Source organism: Trichomycterus rosablanca, chromosome 24 (assembly GCF_030014385.1).
Source record: "Trichomycterus rosablanca isolate fTriRos1 chromosome 24, fTriRos1.hap1, whole genome shotgun sequence".
Lineage (NCBI taxonomy): Eukaryota > Metazoa > Chordata > Actinopteri > Siluriformes > Trichomycteridae > Trichomycterus > Trichomycterus rosablanca.
The window spans coordinates 1,530,528-1,545,592 of record NC_086011.1 but is presented as its reverse complement, the minus strand read 5'-3'; the positions used below and the strand labels follow the sequence as shown (position 1 = coordinate 1,545,592).

The window sequence follows — 15,065 nt, the reverse complement described above, 5'->3', positions numbered from 1 at the left end:
GCCACAGCCAATCATACTGGACCCTGGATCCTGCTTCTGTAATTTATGCTAGCTGGGGCTTTGTTAGCGCTCTATTATGCTAACCCACTATCGCTGAGATCTGGGTTTGAATCTCAGCATTGCTGTCGACCGGCTTGACGTCTACACAGACATAATTGGCTGTGTCTTGGCTGAAGCTCTGTGATGGATTGGTGCCTGCTGTAGGGGCAGTTGTAGCCTAGCGGTTAAGGTACAGGACTAGTAATCAAAAGGTTGCTGGTTCAAGCCCCATCACGGCCAGGTTGTCACTGTTGGGCCCTTAAGCAAGGCCCTTAACCCTCAATTGCTTAGACTGTATACTCCAAATGCTGTGAATGTAAATGTACCCTTTTTAGGGTATTCCTTCTCAGGACCTCCTGCGACCCTGACCAGGATAAAGTCTGTCACGTTTTCCGGATGTTCCCGGAACGTTTTTTAGTGCTGCTGGATGAAACAGCAGAGATAAAATATAAAACAGCTTTTATTTTGTACAGAATGAAGGAATTCATTACGCTGTTATCGTGCGTTCTCATAAATAATGAGCTGAAACTGAGCTCGTGTTTTTTATACGTCGTCGCCTGAAATGACCCGACGAGTTTTCTGCAGTTTAAACGTCCCAGCTGGATGGCGGCGCGATGCTTAATAAAGCAAAACTGGCACGTTTCTGCGGGCACGAACGCGGGGTACAGGAGCTGATTTAAAGGCGGCGTCCCTCGATGTATCGCAGATTAATCTGAGCGTTAATTACGCGCCTCCGTCCACAAATCACATTAGAAAATCAATACAGACGCTTTCTAGATGAAAAAGGCTCGGAGCGGCGAACCACAGCGGTGGAAGGAACTGGAGGTTGTAACATTCGCTCCTCACACACAGAAGCCCTCGTTAGCGTGGGAGACGCGCGACGGCTCTTAAACCCGCCTAATTGGCAGCATCAGCTCGTAGCCATAGGACTTGATTTACAAGTGGCACCGTTTGATTCTTTATTTCTTCGTTTCTGCTCGTTTTGTTTGTGCACCACGGTCGACGTGCGATTTCAAATCGTTCAGACGGTTTTGCACACCGATGAGCCGAATAAAATGCGGTCAGACCTACATCTAAAGGTATCCTGTGGTGTCTGGTACCAGGATGTTACCAGCAGCTCTTCTGACTTGTGTACTTTTTAACATGGATTGACCTACGACGGGTAAACGATGCCCACGTGCCCAGCCATCAACATGATTCTGGAGAAAACAGGACCTAGAGTGGACAGTGAGTGGACTCATACCAGCACAACACACACTAACACACCACCACCATGTCAGTGTCACTGCAGTGCTGAGAATGATCCAACACCCAAATAATACCTGCAGAGAAACAGATGGACTACAGTCAGTAATTGTAGAACTACAAAGTGCTTCTATATGGTAAGTGGAGCTGATAAAATGGACAGTGAGTGTAGAAACAAGGAGGTGGTTTTAATGTTATGGCTGATTGGTGTATAGACATTTTCCCCTAAATTTGGCAAAATAATAATTTATATTAGATGCTTATTAAAGAGAAAAACTGCAGAGTCGTTTAAAAAAATAAGAAATAGGTTCATCTGACCTGTCAGGATTAATTAAATCCTTTTCTAAATATTAAACACAGCGGTCCTGTCGATCAGTGATCCTCCCTGTGTTTAACTTCGCTTATATCTAATAAAAAAATCTCAGAATTCGCCTCCTCTCTGCAGAATAGCACCTCTTACATAACACACCTCCAGAGACGGCGAGAGATTTAAAAAAACACTCACACACACTCTCACACACACACACTCACACACACACACACCAGAGAGGCTGGAACATCCAGCTTCTGCTTGGTTCAGGTTGCCGTCAGCAGGAGCCTCTCGGAGTGATTCTCCCTGTGTAATCTTTAAATGTGATGTTACGTAATCGCCGCACGACCCCTCCTTCACCCAGCGGCCCCCACAGTCGCAGTCCGAATTCAGTTTTCTTCTCTCGCTGTGATCAAGCAGCATTCTGAAATGCTCTCCAGCTCTCGGGCTGAGAAACGACTGCAGATAAAAAACTGCAGCGCATCAAACGATCGTCTGCATTCCAAACCACACGGGAGGTAAAATCTTCTACATTTCTGAGATTCTGTACCAGCGTTTGATTAAAGGTGCAGTAATGAACTGCCAACACAAGCCTAGAGCTTCTGTTGGACTTTTGGGGGGAGCAGATTTGCCACCAACAAACATAAAGCAAAAGATTTACGAAATTAAAGGGTCACAAATCAGGATTCTGGTCAGAGCCTTCCAAGCACCAGGGGCGGTAGTAGCTCAGTGGTTAAGGCACTGGAATAGTAATCAAAAGGTGGCTGGTTTAAGCCCCACTGCTGCCAAACCGCCACTGTTGGACCCCTGAGCAAGGCCCTTAACCCTTAATTGGGACCTGGGCTTGGGACCTGCACTAAGGGTGCACTGATGACTGGGTTCACATTACATTACGCACCTTGTGTATTTGTGAGCCCAGCTCGGGATTCGAACCCCCGGAACTCAGGCAGTGCTCTTATCAGAGGCGTGGCTCTTGGCGTTACGCCACACCAGCTAAAAATAATGAGCTAAAAACAGCTCAAGTTTTCTGTCGACGCCTCTTTCAAGGTGAAACGTCTCGCTGAGTCCCGGCAAACGTGTCTCATCCGTCTCGTAAGTCACCACACCCGTGCGGCTCGAGCTCTCAGGTGGCGCACGCCAGCCAAGATCTGGCGAAGCGGCTCGTCCCTGCCTCTCCGACCTCCGGTGAATCAAAGAGGCGCGATGGAAATGACCTTACCGGGTTAGAGCAGCGCTGGAAAAGAGGAAGTATCGCTGCCAGTTCTCACTCTGCCATATGCCAGGGCTCGCAGGAGGGTGCGATGCCCACGGAGAGGACAGACGTTCAGAGGGGCATCGCGTGCCAGATACGATCTTTTAAACCTTCCTGCGGGATCCGACGAGCCTCTCGCGATCAAAAACAAGCCAATCCGGCACGGTTCTGGTTTCACTGGGACCCGAGTCTCCAGGGCTCAGTCTCTTTATGTAAAATAAAGGTTGTGGAATTAAAATGTAATGAAGCTGCATTTTTTGAAGACAGAATGTTAAGACCACACAAAGCTTCCTTTATTTTATTAGAATCTTTCTAATTGAAATCTTTCTGGTCCCTCTCAGAAATCTGAAACACATTTTCTTTTTTTAATAATAATAATTATTTTTGTATATGTTTCAGCCCCCAGATAAAGAGGGCGGGCTGCCCAAGCAGGTGGGCAACAAGACGGAATGTGGCCTGTTAGGACTGGTGCTGGACCTGAAGCGTGATTACCAGACCATCAGGAACCAGATCCCCGAGGAGAAGCTCTACAAAGTCTACACCTTCAACTCGGTCAGGAAATCCATGAGCACTGTGGTCAAACTTCCCGACGGCAGCTTCAGGATGTACAGCAAGGGGGCGTCGGAGATAGTGCTGAAAAAGTAAGTGCCCCCCTAATTGTCCTTAATTCTTTAAAGAATCCAGTCGAATTTTTAAAAGCAGTTAACATAAAGTTGCTCTGTTTGCTCAATATTGGGTGTAAAATTTGATCAGGTAGATGGTGGGGAGCAGGGTCACTAGGTTTTCAGACAGCATTAAGGGTGCCGAACCCGCCCCCTTCCTCCAGGTGCAGCCGTATCCTGAGCGAGGTGGGCGAGCCGCGGGTCTTCCGTCCACGCGACAGAGACGAGATGGTGAAGAAAGTGATCGAGCCCATGGCCTGCGACGGGCTCAGGACCATCTGCGTGGCCTACAGGGACTTCTCTGGCGATCCGGAGCCGAACTGGGACGACGAGAACAACATCCTGACCGACCTGACGGGCATCTGCGTGGTCGGCATCGAAGATCCGGTCAGACCAGAGGTGAGTGTTATGGAGAGAAGAGGCACGGACCCATTCCTTTTATTCAGGGGTGCACAAACAGGTTGGGGGGGTGGGGGGAGATGGAATGCATGGGGGGTCTTAACCCAAAATCAGCACACTGAGGATATTGTGACGCACATATAGTTGTTGTTAATGCTGTGTGTGTGTGTGTGTGTGTGTGATTGCACACTTAACACCTTAGGTACCAGACGCCATCCGTAAGTGTCAGCGCGCGGGCATCACGGTGAGGATGGTAACCGGCGACAACATCAACACCGCCAGGGCCATCGCCATCAAGTGTGGCATCATCCACCCGGGCGAGGACTTCCTGTGCATCGAGGGCAAAGAGTTCAACAGGAGGATTCGCAACGAGAAAGGAGAGGTACGGAGGGTCGAAATTTCAGTTAGCCTCGGCTGTCTTTCTTTTTTTCTATAATTATCTGTCTGTCTGTCTGTCTGTCTGTCTGTCTGTCTGTCTGTCTATCAATCTGTCCATACTGGTGTTGTTGTTTTCAGGTGGAACAGGAGCGCATCGACAAGGTTTGGCCCAAACTGCGAGTGTTAGCTCGATCCTCTCCAACAGACAAACACACACTCGTCAAAGGTGAGAGAAATACGCTTTCATTAATCACTTTATCCTGGTCAGGGTTGTGGTGGGTCCACTTATAGGTGGTTTCCCAGAGGTCTTTAATAATATTTAGGTGGGTACTTCACTGGAGCTCTTCCACACCAAACCTTATTGAGGAGCCTTTTTTAAACTGTTAACAAGGAGTAGAAAGTCTATTATTATAGAATTGATTTAATACCCTCATTAGCAACGGCAGAAACACCTAAACTCATTAATAAAAGGGGTGTCCACATACTTTTGGCTATATAGTAATGCAAAAAAGCATCGTCACATGGATGAATTCTACATTAAGGAGGTGACAGATTTAATACTAATAAAACTACTGGGCTAAACGACTGCAGTCTTAATTAAAACATAAGTGATGATAATGCGCTGGTGCACCTGAGGGTGAGGGGGATCTGTTAGATGTTTGAACTGAAATTGAATGCAGCAGATCTGATCACCATAAACACCTGAGGGGCTGAGGGACTTTGATCCGTACCAGATCGTTATGGCCTGACGAAGTGTCTCCGAAACAGTAATGGGGGTCACAGGCAGGCGCGCCGAGTACGCACCGAAAGCGGTCGAACCGCAACAAACGGTGCCAGTCAGGGTGCCCATACAACTTCTGTCCTCTGTCAAAAGCACCGTTTAGGCATCTGAAAAGCGAGTACAGACTATAAAAACTGAATCCCGGACATGTTTGGTGATTTAGAAATACCACCCGGATGCATTTTTTTGTCCAAAAGAGAGGACATGTTGGTAATAACAGGTACCTCTGCGTGTGTGTGTGTGTGTGTGTGTGTGTGTGTGTGTGTGTTGTCTCTCAGGTATCATCGACAGCACGCTGGTGGAACAGAGGCAGGTCGTGGCGGTAACAGGCGACGGTACCAACGACGGTCCTGCACTGAAGAAAGCCGACGTGGGCTTCGCGATGGTACGTCCCTCAGCCCTTCTTCTTCATCCTCGTTCCGAGCGCCCACATCGCTCCTGTGCCACCCCAACCAGGCTGTCCTCATTTCACAGCCAACGTCACACTGACACGCTGCATCACGCCATCCTGTCTCTTATAAAGGGGGAAAGAAAAGCTCAACAGTGCCCCCTAGTGTGCCCGCTGGGTAGCAGCTCACATACCCCAGCATCAGTTTTGCCCTTTAATGTCCTTGACCGGTTTTGCCTTCTGCGCATTCTGTAGCATTCCCCTCCCTCAGTTTTATTATTTTTTATCATTAAATAAGTCTCGTTAGTCTATAAGGTCAGAAATATTGTTTTGCTCAGCAGTTTCACCGCCCACAGAGATCGAACACGGGCATTCGCGCTCCTGATTAATCTACAGCTACTGCTGCGTGGGTATTTCTACACCTAAAGGATTCTGTATTACAGCAGGAACGCGTCTGCTTACTCACTCCTGTTTCTGAACAAAACACCAGTTTTTCGAGTTGTTTATTAGTATAATTTAATGTTTATTTTATCTACAAGCTTAAATATGAAATGTAACAGCCGCATCACACAAGCAGCGTCCAGTCTGCCATTTCCAGCCTCATATACCAATCAACAGCTACCAGAATAGAACAGAACAACCTGGTGTGCTTCCACCTTGTCGGTCCTGGATGCTGTAAAGCCACTGCATCTCGATGCCTCTGTTTGTAAACAAGAGCTGATAGACACTAGAGACTGATAGGGAAGATGTGCTATCCCTCATGATTTATGTCATCTTACACTCCTGAGAAGAGGGCGTGTCTAAATTCTTAGATCCCTTAAAATGCTCCTACTGAGGCGCCTTAATTCTGAGTGATGATCTGACTGAATAACAAGGGAGCGTCCGACGCCTCCTCAGCGCTGAAGGCAATCCCAGCATTCAGTGCGGCACGACTTTTCTCACAAAAAACTACAAACATGATGGACGAATAATATGGCGGCGCAACCAACAGAGTTCTTTTCAAATATAAATAAATTATCGTTGATGTTTAATCTGTATAAAGGTGTAATTATACAAGTGTCGTTTATTTGTAATTGGCGGAGACGGAGGGAGACGTTAGCTGGCGTGCTAGCGGGTTTGTATGTCCTGAGGCTAACTGTGTTAGCTTAGAAAGCTAAAACTGTGCTGACGTAATCGGTGTATCTCTGTCTAAGTAGAGCGTCTAAATAATCTGCCTTATGAGCTCCATGTCGTATTAGAATCCTCTCTACAGAGGCAGCTGATCAGGTAGAAGTAGGGAGCAGGGCGTGTCAGCAGGTGACCAGGTTTTCGAACAGACCCTTGGATTCCCAGCCAGAGAAGTAACTTAATGTCTGATTGACCTTGTGATCCTCCAGTGATGTAGTGAATGCTTTCATGTTGTGCCTCTAGGCAGCCCAGGTCACAAATCATCATCACGTGTAATGCTGCAGTTTATCAGGAAGTGTTTTTATTGTCCCGTACATCCCAGAAATGATTCTACACGTTTATAAGTACACGTTTTTAATTCGAGTCATTCCTAAGAGTATATATCTGATTCTGACCAGCTCCCGTCTCTGTCTAACAGGGAATTGCAGGTACAGACGTGGCTAAAGAGGCCTCGGATATCATCCTGACCGACGATAACTTCAGCAGCATCGTGAAAGCTGTGATGTGGGGCCGTAACGTCTACGACAGCATCTCCAAGTTCCTGCAATTCCAGCTCACCGTTAACGTGGTGGCCGTGATCGTGGCGTTCACTGGAGCCTGCATTACACAAGTACATCCTGTTCAAAGTGTACTTTAAGTTTGTAGCCATGTTTGCCGTGGATGGCACCAATTTTATGATCAATTAAATGCCGTCACAAGTGGTTTCTGGTCTGTGAATACTAACGCGACACAAAAACCCAAATCAATCGAATCGTACTGTAAGTTCTGCACTTCACACCTCCAGTACAGTGCTGGTACTTATTGTGTTTCTTCAGCGATTTATATATAAAAACCAGTTAAAGACAAAGTTCTGGATAACAAAGACCTAATAATACTAGGCCAGGGCCGCTGACCCACTTCCAGCCCTCTATAATAACTTCCTTCCACCCCCCTGAGGAACCCTGGCCTAATAAAATCAGTATGAAGGTTATTTCCTTTTTAGGAGCTGTTACACACAGTGCTGAGAATTTTTGAGGGACCTTTTAGTTTAGGTGTAGGTTACTAACCGTGGTCCACATGTTCTTTAGTACGTTATGAGTCGAGACCATTGCTCCATCTGTGTTATTTTGGTTTCCACCAGGACTCTCCGTTAAAAGCCGTTCAGATGCTGTGGGTGAACCTGATCATGGACACGTTCGCCTCTCTGGCTCTGGCCACCGAACCTCCCACCGAATCCCTGCTCATGAGGAGACCGTACGGACGCAACAAGCCCCTGATCTCCAGCACCATGACCAAGAACATCCTGGGTCACGGCATCTACCAGCTCATCATCATTTTCACTCTGCTCTTCGTCGGTACGTAACTGTGGAAATATTTCAGGCATCCATATATTTAACACACACACATACACACACACACACACACGACCTGTGGTCTCCACATCCCATTTCAGAACCACTGGCATTAATATGGAAGACTTTTGACTATATTTTGGGAAGCTGAAAAAGCACTGACAAGCTCAGTTGAATTTAAGGCCTGGCTTCCAGTCGATGTTCTGATTCATCCCAAATGTTTAATAATGCTGAGCTTGAGGCTCTATGCAGTTTCCTCAACCCAACTTGTCAAACCATGTTTATATGGAATCTGCTTTGTACAGAGAGGCACATTTATGCTGGAACTGGACAAATGGGAAGCATATAATTTATTTAATATAATAATTTTATACACCTGTTAGCAGTGGGTATGATGCCCACATATTTTAGACCAGCATTACAACCTTTTTTCCCAGTCATGGCACCATTTAAATGGATGCAAACCCTTGAGTTTTGATACGTCAGCAACATCAGATGATTCTTTTTTAGGCTTTATTCACACAAAATATGATCTGCTGGATATCTTCTCCTAAATGATTTATAATATATACTGTATTTTACTGCTGTGTGATTTGATTTGTGTACTCTCCGTCCCGTACATTTAGCTTTGCGGCAGAAGAAAGGCTTTACTCTTGCGTTCTTACATTAATGATTAGACGGCACAGGGCCACACAGATCTCTGCCCCCAGCGGTCAGATCTATTGTGCATTAATGTTTTACATCACTGCCTCATAAAGCTCTTCTCGCTTTCAGTAAAACACAGAATCTTCTCGGCAGAATGTTCGTTCCTAGTAAGAATTAATAGTGATTTGAAAATACTACCAAACTCTGTATTGTTCACCACCACGTTGCTCTCGTGTGTGTGTGTGTGTGTAGGTGAGAGGATATTCGATATCGACAGCGGCAGGAACGCACCCCTGCACTCCCCTCCGTCCGAACACTACACGATCATCTTCAACACCTTCGTCATGATGCAGCTCTTCAACGAGATCAACGCTCGCAAGATCCACGGAGAGAGGAACGTGTTCGACGGCATCTTCAGAAACCCCATCTTCTGCTCCATCGTCATCGGCACGTTCGCCATTCAGGTAACGCTTTCATTAAAACCAGACCCGGTCACCTGGTGATAAAACTCTGGTGCAAGCTCTTCTTCTCACTTGCCAAAAACAGTAGACAACGGTCTAAGGATACAAATCTGCTGAAACCCTGTTAGAACAAGGTTTTTTTTTTTTAAATAAGATGTTATAGAAGGTTAGTGAGTGCATGTCAGTAAAGAGGTGATGAAGGTCTTTAATCATCTTTTAAAGACAGTGAGAGACTCAGTTGTTTGAACAGTCTCGATGCTTGTCTTCCTCAAGTTCTGGGTGGAGGATTATGACGAGCGAGACTAGTGGCCTCCCTTGATATCAACCATTACTCAAAGAGCTATGATTGGCTGTGTCTGAGGGTGGGAGGGCAGGTAGGATTCCAGCAGTCCGTGACTCTCCGTATGTGACACTGATCCCTGTACGGCCCTTGATCAGGGTCGGGGTCTGCAGCAATGAAGAGTGATTAGTCTGGGTAATTGGATACGACTAAATTTGGAGATTTTCTGTTTCAGATCGTGATCGTGCAGTTTGGTGGGAAGCCCTTCAGCTGCTCTCCTCTGGATATAGAGAAGTGGATGTGGTGCGTGTTCCTCGGGCTGGGAGAGCTCCTCTGGGGACAGGTACCTCACATCTAACGTTTAAATAACACAGTTATCCAAAACATAGTGAATTAAAACCTACAAAAAGGTCCAGAAACTCCAGTTATTAAGATTTTCACTAAGAGTACGCAGCACTGATTAACGCGAGCGTGATCCTGCCGCGGTGGTTTCAGGTCATCTCGACCATCCCGAACAGTAAGCTGAAGTTCCTGAGGGGAGCAGGTCAGCTGACCCAGAAAGACGAGGTGCCGGAGGAGGATCTGGATGAGGATCAGGAGGAGATCGATCACGCGGAGAGGGAACTACGGCGGGGGCAGATCCTCTGGTTCCGCGGCCTCAGCAGAATCCAAACTCAGGTATGAAATACACAGACCACAAACTCTACAAACTCTAACTGCTCAATATTTCACTAATGTATCCAGCACAGCTCTCGTTTTCTTTCTTTATTATTAAAATCAAATCTGTGAATATTATTGTGTGAATTTTATTAATAAAACAACATTACAGGTGTATTTTATTCAATAGCTGCTGAGTGGGACCAACAGACTCTCTTCAATCTGGGACTCGCCTCGTGTTGGACGCAGAATCGTGCATAAACATTTGACAACTTTATTAATCTACTATGCAGTGTGTGAATAACGCATCGTTTTGCTAGTAGCACGATTAGCAGCTTTCGTGTTTAGTAAGAAGCTGATTTCTCTACAGAACCAGAACTCAGTTTTTGATGCTCCGCTCATGTAGGTCTGGATATCGAACCTCATTTTATGGCATTTTATACACATGATCGTTTCCCTGAAAATCGGACGTGCACATACTGTAGTGTACGTACATACAAATAAGCTTTTATTTAAACTATAAGAACTGAAACTATTCACAAGAAATCCTGAGAACAAACTCAAACTCATTTTAACTCTTTAATGGTCTCACTAAGAAAATAATGTTTAAACAATTATTTCTTTGCATTTCTTTCTTGGGACTAAACCAACAACAAACTATTAATATTTTGTTACTAGTGCACACAGTATTTTTAATGAGCCTCTACCAAACCAGGCAACTTTCATGGATGATTTTTCAGCCGACAGGTTGACATCAAGGTTAGAAAGACTGTTTTCCTAAAACCATCTACCAGTATTTCTGAGTTTAACACGTCAACCAAGGAGTAGTTACGGCCCAAACTAGAATACAGCAGTACCTTGAAACTCAACATCAGTTGGTTCTGGGAGTGGTGTTTAGTTTGAAAGATGTTTTTTTTTTTGTTTTAAGGTATTTTTCCCCATAAGGATGTTTGGGAAACCTGTTAATGCGTCCATGGTCCCGTGGAACTGCAGATATTTTAGGCTAATGTAAAATAATGGGGTTGTCTTTGATACTTATACATTGAAAATAACATCAAACTACAATTGAAAAACAGTTCAAATCAATAAAAAAAATACCTTTCAACCTGCCTTTACTTCTTTATCGTTTCATTATGCTTCTTAATCGCGGAGATTAAGGGCCAGCTGTAACCTAGTTGTTAAGGTACTAGACCAGTGACCAGAGGGTCGCTGGTTCAAGCCCCACCACTGCCAGGTTGCTGCTGTTGGGCCCTTGAGCAAGACCCTTAACCCGTAATTGCTCAGACTGTTTACTGAAACTGTAATGTAAGTCGCTTTGGATAAAGGCGTCCGCTAAATGCTGAAAATGAAAATGTAAGATCTTGGGGCACTGTATTCCTTAAGGGTTCAGTAAGGGCGCATTCACACAAGAAGCGGCAAAACCGTTTTCGCTCGCTGTGGAGTGTGGCAGTGCTGCTTAGCTTGCTTACGCTTGTCATGTGAACGCGCCCTAACGCTTACCACTTTGTTTGGGCGGCACGGTGGCTAAGTGGGTAGCACTGTCGCCTCACAGCAAGATCCCCAGGTGGGGCGGTCCGGGTCCTTTCTGTGAGGAGTTTGCATGTTCTCCCCGTGTCTGCGTGCTCCGGTTTCCTCCCACAGTCCAAAGACGTGCAAGTGAGGTGAATTGGAGATACCAAATTGTCCACGACTGTGTTCGATATAACCTTGTGAACTGATGAATGTTGTGTAATGAGTAACTACCGTTCCTGTCATGAATGTAAACAAAAGGTAAAACATGACGTTAAAATCCTAATAAACAAACAAACAAAAAAGCCACTTTGTTTACATCACTCACCCCTTTGTTTTGCTGCACAAAGCGGCCTACTTTAGCCAAATAAGTTCTCGCGTGCACGTCCAGTTTTAAGGGACGTCGAGATTAAGGGACGTCGAGTTACAAGGTACCGCTGTACTTAAATACAGCTTATTTTTACACGAGTATTTAGACTTAAAGTAAGATCAACTAAATAAATAAGCAGACCAATAAAGGGTTAAACACGCGAGTCTGTGTGAGCATCATTTCCATCCCTATACTGTAGATGAGACCCTGGGGAGAAATGCTTCATGAGCAACATGTCCGGGGAGAAATGGCACATCGGGGAGGTGATAGCGCTGATTAAAACACACTGTGATGAAGAGAAAAGTTTTACTGTCTAACTGAAAGACTGAACTGAAATATTAGGATGGTATGTAGTGTTTGTTTAAATGTGTGTTTCTCAGTCTGCCAGCTAACACCACCCATGCCCCGTTAACAACAAAGCCCGATAAGGCTGCGGTTCGCTTCACTTTCCGAACACGTGGATAACCACTGTGGATAATATGAAGTGTGTGTATGTGTGTGTGTGTGTGTGCTGTCTGTACCTCGTTACAGATCGAGGTGGTGAACACGTTCAAGAGCGGGACTTCCTTTCAGGGGGCACTGAGGCGCCAGTCCTCCACCACCAGCCAGAATCAGGATGTAACCAATGTTTCTAGTCCTAGTCACATGTCCTTGTCCAATGCGCTTTCTTCTCCTACCAGTACTGCTGCTGTTCCCGCTGGCCGTGAGTCTCCACTTCCTGTGCGCCCGTCTCAGATGCCCTCTGCCCAATCAGACATGGAATAAAACCCAGAGCTGTGAAGTGAGCCAGTGTGACTGATTCATCCGCCTCTTAATGAAACTAGAGTGCGGTTTTGATTTGTTTAGGTTTTTTTTGCCATTTTTTCTCCCAATTTAGTCATAGCCAATTACTCTTCCTCTGCTGGAGACCCCAGTCGTGTCCGGGGAGGGTATATTCGCCTGTCACACGCTCCCTCCGATGCGTGCATGCTCCACCGACCCCTTCTTATTCGCTTGTACCTCGGTGGATCGGTGCGTGAGGTCGGTCCCACGCATGGAGAGTCACGCGCTGATCTCCACGTTCCTTCACCTCTGTACAGGCGCTTACACAGCAAAGACCTCACCCACTGTTTAGTCTGGTCTTTTCCCACCCAGCAGACTTTAGTGGCCAGTTTTTCAGCTGCAGACACTGCCAACAATGCCTGCTAGTGGGCGCCCAACCGACCGGCAGCAGAGCTTAGATCAAACTCAGAGACCTGGGCGTCTAAAATTTGTTTTTTAACTTTTTTTTTTTGCCCCGAATTAGGTTCTAATTCCTAAAGATTTTTTTTTTTTTTTTATTCGGGTGTCTGTAAATGGTTAATGGTTCCGTCTAGAAACCCATCCAAGTGTGGATAGTAAACAGGAACCGTCTAGAGAGCCAAACAGCATCATCTGATAGATCGTTATACACAGAACCTCACTCCATCATTTCAGTGCAATGTGGAAATGATTTAAATTAATAATATCATCATCTTTGGACCGTTCATGTTAAACACAGTTGACAGAGATCAGTGGTAGCTCAGTGGTTATTGTACTGGATTAGTGATTAAAAGGTCACTGGTTCAAGCCCTACCATTACCACAAAGCTGCCAGTGTTGGTCCCTTGAGCAAGGCCCTCAACTCACAATTGCTCACAAGTGTCACAGCTGCCAAATGGCATAAATGTAAAAGATGACAGCAGTTACAGTGTTAGGAAGGTGGCTGAGCTTTATGTTTACTGGGACTTATGCTAGAAAATATTCACGTTACCACAACACGTAATACATGTAATACAAACTATTCTATTTTATATCAACTAAATAATATCAGTAAACTCATGAAATAAAATCTAGAATATAATAGAACCAGAATATTCAGTGGTGAGAATAAATCAGTATGCTGGCCATTTCATTTCCATTAATCTCTTGATCCTGACCAGGGTTGTGGTGGTTCCACTGGGAAACACTGGGTGCAAGGTAGCCATACCCTGGATCCCCCTCACCAAAAAATAGCCAATCATGTCTGTGTAGACACCCAGCTAACCAGTAGCACTGCTGAGATTCCGACGATGGATCCCAGTGATGGTGGGCTAGTGTGCGATTTATAGGCGTGTCCCAGTAAGACCATTAAGTGTAAAATGCAGAGGGCATCTCTGACCATGTTATTTCTGCTTCTGGCTCTTTTCTGGTCTGTTCTTGCTTTATTATCTGTGTTTTTAAATAAATAACGTTACTCTCCTTCCTCAGATGAACATTTTGTCTCAGTGTCTCGTGTGTGTTTGTCTCCCTCAGAGTGCTAAAGGCCTCGGAGCGAAAGTGCAGCCAATGCCGTGAATTTCAGGTCGTGAGTTCCCGCAGTCCGTTGCTAAATCTGTGTGAACTAATAAAATCCTCCTGCCAAACAAAACAAACTCACCGGGCTGCGTAAACATTCAAGTATAAGCCAACTTTATATCATGCTTGGCCAGATGTGTTTACCGTGCCATTATTATGATTATTATTATTATTATTACTTTTTTCCTCTGCACAGCTTTGAAGAATTCTAAAAGAAGAAAGTGGTTTTCTCTCTATCCTGGTCTTGTCATGTTTGGTCTGTGTGGTGTAAATTTGAGCTCTCACGCCGTCCAGTCTCGTTAAACGTTAGGCCGGTTTTCATTCCTGTGATTCGTACGTCTTCTCATCTGTCTCTCAGACCGGTCCAGTCTTTTGTTTTTGTTTGTTTTGTTTTTATTTATCGTTGTGTTGCTGTGACTGAACCTTGAATCTCAAGTTTTACTTATTAGTTAATGTTAAAAAAAGGTCAGGTACAAACACGTACTTCCATTATGACCAGTAATTCAGCCCAGTCCGGCTCGTTCCTCAGAGCCGCATCTCACATCAGAATTCAAACCTCTTGAGACCCTGTGGTCTCAACGTATGAGGACATTACATTTTGGCTTTGTTATGCCTTATACCTCATTCTGCTTAACTGAAGACCTGGTGTCCCCGTTAGTAAACACTTTGGTCTGCTGCCTAGTGGTAGCAAAAGTACTAGACAGTAAATAAGGTAAAAACAAGACGAAAAATGCATAAAAAGATCAAAGCTTGAGTCTTAAGTTATAACTCTGTGGTTTCTTTTTGCTGCTCCTGTATTTAGGGGTCGCAACAGTGGATCATTCTGGTCCACATACGTGCACTAGCACAGTTTAACCC

General features: G+C 45.3%; 1 protein-coding gene across 14 annotated transcripts in view; it reads left to right on the top strand.

Annotated features, from left to right (window-relative positions):
- The window catches only part of atp2b2 (ATPase plasma membrane Ca2+ transporting 2), a 111,084-nt gene that overhangs the window by 90,784 nt on the left and 5,235 nt on the right, over positions 1 to 15,065 (top strand). For 8 of the 14 annotated variants that reach the window (XM_062986651.1, XM_062986649.1, XM_062986645.1 and 5 more), the window contains 11 exons: positions 3,246 to 3,487; positions 3,673 to 3,907; positions 4,110 to 4,289; positions 4,424 to 4,511; positions 5,345 to 5,451; positions 7,040 to 7,231; positions 7,742 to 7,955; positions 8,850 to 9,061; positions 9,574 to 9,681; positions 9,834 to 10,016; positions 12,406 to 12,492. In XM_062986651.1, coding sequence (XP_062842721.1) covers positions 3,246 to 3,487; positions 3,673 to 3,907; positions 4,110 to 4,289; positions 4,424 to 4,511; positions 5,345 to 5,451; positions 7,040 to 7,231; positions 7,742 to 7,955; positions 8,850 to 9,061; positions 9,574 to 9,681; positions 9,834 to 10,016; positions 12,406 to 12,492 — 1,848 coding nt within the window. Of the gene's footprint in view, positions 1 to 3,245; positions 3,488 to 3,672; positions 3,908 to 4,109; positions 4,290 to 4,423; positions 4,512 to 5,344; positions 5,452 to 7,039; positions 7,232 to 7,741; positions 7,956 to 8,849; positions 9,062 to 9,573; positions 9,682 to 9,833; positions 10,017 to 12,405; positions 12,578 to 14,165; positions 14,218 to 15,065 lie in introns of all 14 variants that reach the window. The other 6 variants (XM_062986656.1, XM_062986653.1, XM_062986648.1 and 3 more) reach the window with 3 other exon arrangements.